Consider the following 5,866-nt stretch of genomic DNA (forward strand, 5'->3'; position numbering starts at 1 on the left):
TCGTAAAAACTCTTCACTGCTTTCAGTAACCTACCTCCTACACCATACACCTGCAACATCTGCCACATTGCCCCCCTATCCACCCTATCTAGTATTTATATGCATTTATAAGTGGAAAAAAAAAAGGTGTTCCACTTTACAGCAGTGGCCTGGAACTTAACCTGCCATATAAGTGGGGCCCTACTGTATATGTAATTTTAAGAAACTAAATTAATGCCTGTGTTGAAGTACACATACTCTTGTTTGTTTTTCAGTTGAATGTTTGAACATACGGCATACTATGGAAGTTGGATTTTCATATACATGTACATATCTGCAAGTATTGATTCTTCAAGTAAAAAATTTGTTCTTTTGAAAATGCATTTGCAGCATTATTTTCCAAACTAATTCACAAATAACCCACACTCAGGACACAAACTTATGACAAAATGTCATAATTGAAATGTCATCGTAAGGTTTAATCTCTTAAGTGTGAGTTGTTTGTGTGTTGCTCTGCTCACAGTATTGTCTTTTTATTCTTAATGTACTAATGATGTTTCATTTTGCAGACTGGAAAGTTACTCATGCAAGATGGTGGGTCAAGAGAAGGCACTGTACAAGAGGTTCCACAGTTTCTCTGGCATGAATGACCTTCAGGCACTTTCGCCACCTCAGTCCATGGATGGGGCATCATCGCCACATTCCCTTAATAAGTACGTACAGTGGAAATGGATGGTATATTTTTTTTTATTTTGTTGCTTTTTATTAAAAAAGCTTGAATGAATGTAGAGTAACCTTAAATAATTTGATTTATTGTGCAGAATGCTTGTTTCCAAAATTGTTCCCTGCTAATATGTAAAACCAAATCTATGGTAATCTGTGCTGCATAATAAATGTTTTTGGTTCAGTATTAAAATCTTTAAACATTGACAGGCAGAAAATGCTTTGTTTTAGGTTCACTTTGGTACCGTTATGGGTTATAAGCCATTAGTCAGTCTTGCTGTAGATCTATTACCTGTTATAATGTACAATAAGTTTATAAGCTACTAAGGAAAAAGTTTGCAAATATTAAAACTGGAGTATTTACTAGAAAGATATTGGTTAGCAAAATGTACCACAATTGTACAAGATAAATAGAATAAATCCATGTTCTTTATGTTTGAATGAAGATGAATATTGCTTAAAAAGGTTATTAACCCTTTCACTGGCTCTCAGATCTCTCATTAAGCACGTGTCCCTTATGTTGAACTATGTCTTCAACATAACACCCTCAACTGCATCGCTAAAGTTAGAGACGGGATGTTCAGTAAGTTTAATTTTAACAACCATAGAATTTTTTTTTTTTTCAACAAGTCGGCCATCACCCACCGAGGCAGGGTGACTCAAAAAAGAAAGAAAATCCCCAAAAAGAAAATGCTTTCATCATCATTCAACACTTTCACCACGCTCACACATTATCACTGTTTTTGCAGAGGTGCTCAGAATACAACAGTTTAGAAGCATATACGTATAAAGATACACAACATATCCCTCCAAACTGCCAATATCCCAAACCCCTCCTTTAAAGTGCAGGCATTGTACTTCCCATTTCCAGGACTCAAGTCCGACTATATGAAAATAACCGGTTTCCCCGAGTCCCTTCACTAAATATTACCCTGCTCGCACTCTAACAGATCGTCAGGTCCCAAGTATTATTCGTCTCCATTCACTCCTATCTAACATGCTCACGCACGCTTGCTGGAAGTCCAAGCCTCGCCCACGAAACCTCCTTTACCCCCTCTCTCCAACCCTTTCGAGGACGACCCATACCCCTCCTTCCTTCCCCTATAGATTTATATGCTTTCCATGTCATTCTACTTTGATCCATTCTCTCTAAATGACCAAACCACCTCAACAACCCCTCTTGTGCCCTCTGACTAATGCTTTTATTAACTCCACACCTTCTCCTAATTTCCAAGAGGTATCAGACACACCCTGGGAATCAGACATGAGCACCCTAAATCCCCACCAGTGCCTAGAGAAACTGAATACAGAAGCATACAAAGTATGTATGAAACATGTACCATTGAGGAAACCCAGAGGAAGATCAGATATAGAGAGAGAGCGTAGGAGATGGTACAGAAGAAGAAAACTGGTTACTGAACCTAAAAACACTGATATGCTACAACAGAGGAAAGATAGACTTAGCAGAGAGATCACTGAATTAGAGCAAAAACTTAGGATGTCATACCTCACAGAAGTACAAAGGGAACAAAAGGCCATACAGGATATTGCAAGAAACCCAAAATATTTCTATTCCTATGCAAAATCCAAGCTAAGAACTGCCTGTAGAATTGGACCACTACTGAGAGGAGACTCATATACTGACGATGAACAGGAAATGAGTGAAATCCTAAAAGAACAGTATGAGTCAATGTTCAGCAACCCACTAAATGACAGCAAGGTAGAAAATACAGAAATATTTTTCACTCCAGAAGGCCGCACAGACCAACTAACTGATGTTAGTACAAATCCCATAGATTTAGAAAAAGAAGTGGAAAACATGCCCACTCACTCAGCACCTGGACCAGATTCGTGGAATGCTCTATTTATAAAGAAGTGCAAAGTACCACTAGCACGAGCCCTCAGTATTCTTTGGAGAAAGAGCTTAAATCTAGGTGAAATAACGGAAGCCTTAACCCTTTCAGGGTTTCGGCCGTACTAATACGGCTTACACGCAGGGTTTTTTGACGTACTGGTACACATAAATTCTAGTGCTGTCAGATCTCGCGGGAAAAGGCTGGTAGGCCTAGTTGTGAGAGAATGGGTGTGTGTGGTGGGTGTGCGCGGTAGAAAAAAAATCTGGGACCCAGTGGTGCATTGTGGGAACGCCATCTTAGTAAACAATGTCCACCATGCCTAGCGGTAAGAAGTTCCTCACTCCTCGGCGAATTGGGACACTTTTGTTCCTTAGTGACAGTTCTAATACAGATGGAAGTGCCAGTGAAGATGAGTTTCAAGGTTTTGGTGAGGTTTTGACACTCATTTTATGTGTGAGGAATGTAAAATACCACTGTGCATGACACCATGTTTCAAAGACTTCCACAGGCTGCACAACTTCTAGAAACATTCCCTGTGACTGTATATGTGTATATAAAATATAGAAAAATTGTAATAAACAACATTTCATATCGTTTGTTTGTGTAAATATTTTTTGTAAACAAAACAATGACAACAGTGTTTACGCCCTTATTGTGTAGTATTGAAAAAGAAATAACTTACAAAATACTGATCATATTGGTCTCACAGTCCATAAAAGTTACTTGGAAAAAGAAAAATTAAAAAATAATAGAAATTAGTACATAAAGTAAATAAAAGAATACCGGGTGATGGCAGTCGGCGATGTTGCCACATGGTACCCCTTTTTTGTCAACTTCACTCCTCCATATCTCAGTAAGTATTGATGGTAAAAATTTTTTGTTTAGCCTATAATGTTTAGAAAAATAAACTATTTTTTCATAAGAAAAAAATAAATTTTTTTTCTTTTTTGAAATTTGGCCGACCCTGAGAACAAGTCTCTGACAGGGCCTGTCGACCCTGAAAGAGTTAAAGAGTGCAGACATAGCTCCTTTGCACAAGGGAGGTAGTAGAGTACTAGCTAAAAATTACAGACCAGTAGCCCTAACCTCTCACATCATAAAAATCTTGGAAAGAGTGATGAGATGGCAGGTTACAAATTTCATGGAGCAGCACAACCAACATAACCCGAACCAGCATGGTTTTAGAACAGGACGATCATGTCTGTCACAGCTGCTGAACCATTATGACAGAATTACGGAGGCACTGGAAGACGACCAAAATGCAGATGTGATTTACACAGATTTTGAAAAGGCGTTTGACAAATGCGATCATGGAGTGATAGCGCACAAAATGAAGGCCATGGGCATTACGGGGAAGGTAGGCAGATGGATTTTTGGTTTCCTAACACACAGAACACAAAAAGTTTTAGTGAACAGGGCAAAATCCAGCATCAGCGAGGTCAAAAGCTCAGTGCCTCAGGGCACTGTCCTGGCACCTCTGCTGTTCCTCATCCTCATAGCAGACATAGACAAAAACACCCAGCACACTTTTGTATCATCACTTGCAGATGACACTAAAATAAGCATGAAAGTCAGTACGGTAGAGGACACTGAAAAAGTACAGGAAAACATAAATAGGGTTTTCCAGTGGGCAGTGGAAAACAACATGACGTTCAATGGTGATAAGTTCCAGCTGCTTAGGGATGGAAAGAATGAAGAACTCAAAAGGAGCACTATATACAAAACTCAAGAGGGTCACCAAATAGAACGTAAGGAACACGTAAAAGACCTAGGAATAATTATGTCAGCAGACCTTTCTTGTAAAGACCATAACAAGACAAAGATCACGACAGCCAGGAAGATGATTGGGTGGGTACTGAGAACTTTCAAAACAAGGGAAACAATGCCGATGGTGACACTCTTCAAATCGCTAGTGCTCCCTCACTTAGAATATTGCTCAGTGCTGACAGCCCCGTTCAGGGCAGGAGAAATATCGGAGCTGGAACAAATACAGAGATCGTTTACGGCTCACATTGAGCCAGTAAAGCACCTAAACTACTGGAAACGCCTGCAAGTCTTGAACATGTACTCAATGGAGCGGAGGAGAGAGAGGTACATGATAATATATACTTGGAAGGTACTTGAGGGCTTGGTCCCAAATCTGCACACTGCCATAACAGCATACGTATTGGAGTGAGAGATATGGGAGGAAGTGTAAAATAAACCCAGTGAGGAGCAGGGGTGCAGTGGGGACAATAAGGGAACACTGTATCAACATCCGGGGTCCCGAGGAAACTAGACACGTATCTTCAGGTGCCAGATCAACCAGGCTGTGATGGATATGTCGGGCAGCAGGCCTCCAGCAGCAACAGCCTGGTTGACCAGGCGAGCACCAGATGAGCCTGGCCCATGGCCGGGCTCAGAGAGTAGATGTACTCTCGAAATTCTTCAAAGGTATATCAAAGGTATAAATATGCTGCGATGAGTAAATATTGACGTAGACATAAGGGAATGCAGTGGGTGCACATCCTTCAATCCTGTTTTATTGGTTCTTACTGAATCTTCTTCAATTATTGGACTGGCCTAGGTAAAAGCTTTTTAACACTTCTTTCGTTTCCCACTGAGGCACGCTGACCCAGAAAGAAAGAACAAACTTTTGTCATCATTCAACACTTTCACCATCACTCATGCATAATCACTGTCTATACAGAAGCGCTCAGATACGACAGTTTAGATGTCCCTCCAAACTACCAATATCCCAAACCCCTCCTTTAAAGTACAGGCATTGTACTTCCTATTTCCAGGACTTGAGTCCTGCTAACTGGTTTCCCTCAATCCTTTCACAAAATATTACTCTACTCTCACTCCAATGGCTCATCAGGTCCCAAAAACTATTCTTCTCCATTCACTCCTATCTAACACGCTCGCACACGCTTGCTGGCAGTCCAAGCCCCTCGCCCACAAAACCTCCTTTACCACCTCCCTCCAACCTTTTCTAGGATGACCCCTACCCTGCCTTCCTTCCTCTACAGATTTATATGCTCTCCAAGTCATTCTACTTTATTCCATTCTCTCTAAATGACCAAACCACCTCAACAACCCCACTTCAACCCTCTGAGTAATACTTTTAGTAGCTCCACACCTCCTAATTTCCACATTGCAAATTCTCTGCATAATATTTACACCACACATTGCCCTCAGGCATGACATCTCCACTGCCTTCAGCCTCCTCACTGCAGCATTTACAACCCATGCTTCACACCCATATAAGAGTGTTGGTACCACCATACTCTCGTACATTCCCTTCTTTGCCTTCAGGGATAACGTTT

General features: G+C 40.7%; 1 protein-coding gene across 4 annotated transcripts in view; it reads left to right on the forward strand.

The window, feature by feature from the left end:
* The first annotated feature begins 437 nt into the window (after positions 1-437).
* Maf1 (repressor of RNA polymerase III transcription Maf1) overlaps positions 438-5,866 on the forward strand; it is a 259,357-nt gene continuing 253,928 nt past the window's right edge. The window contains exon 1 of one of the 4 annotated variants that reach the window (XM_070089627.1): positions 438-692. In XM_070089627.1, the coding sequence (XP_069945728.1) occupies positions 571-692 (122 nt within the window). In that variant the 5' untranslated portion in view covers positions 438-570. The remainder of the gene's footprint in view (positions 693-5,866) is intronic. The other 3 variants (XM_070089625.1, XM_070089626.1, XM_070089628.1) reach the window with 3 other exon arrangements.

The sequence above is a fragment of the Cherax quadricarinatus genome, chromosome 29 (genome assembly GCF_038502225.1).
Source record: "Cherax quadricarinatus isolate ZL_2023a chromosome 29, ASM3850222v1, whole genome shotgun sequence".
NCBI classification, from domain to species: Eukaryota; Metazoa; Arthropoda; class Malacostraca; order Decapoda; family Parastacidae; genus Cherax; species Cherax quadricarinatus.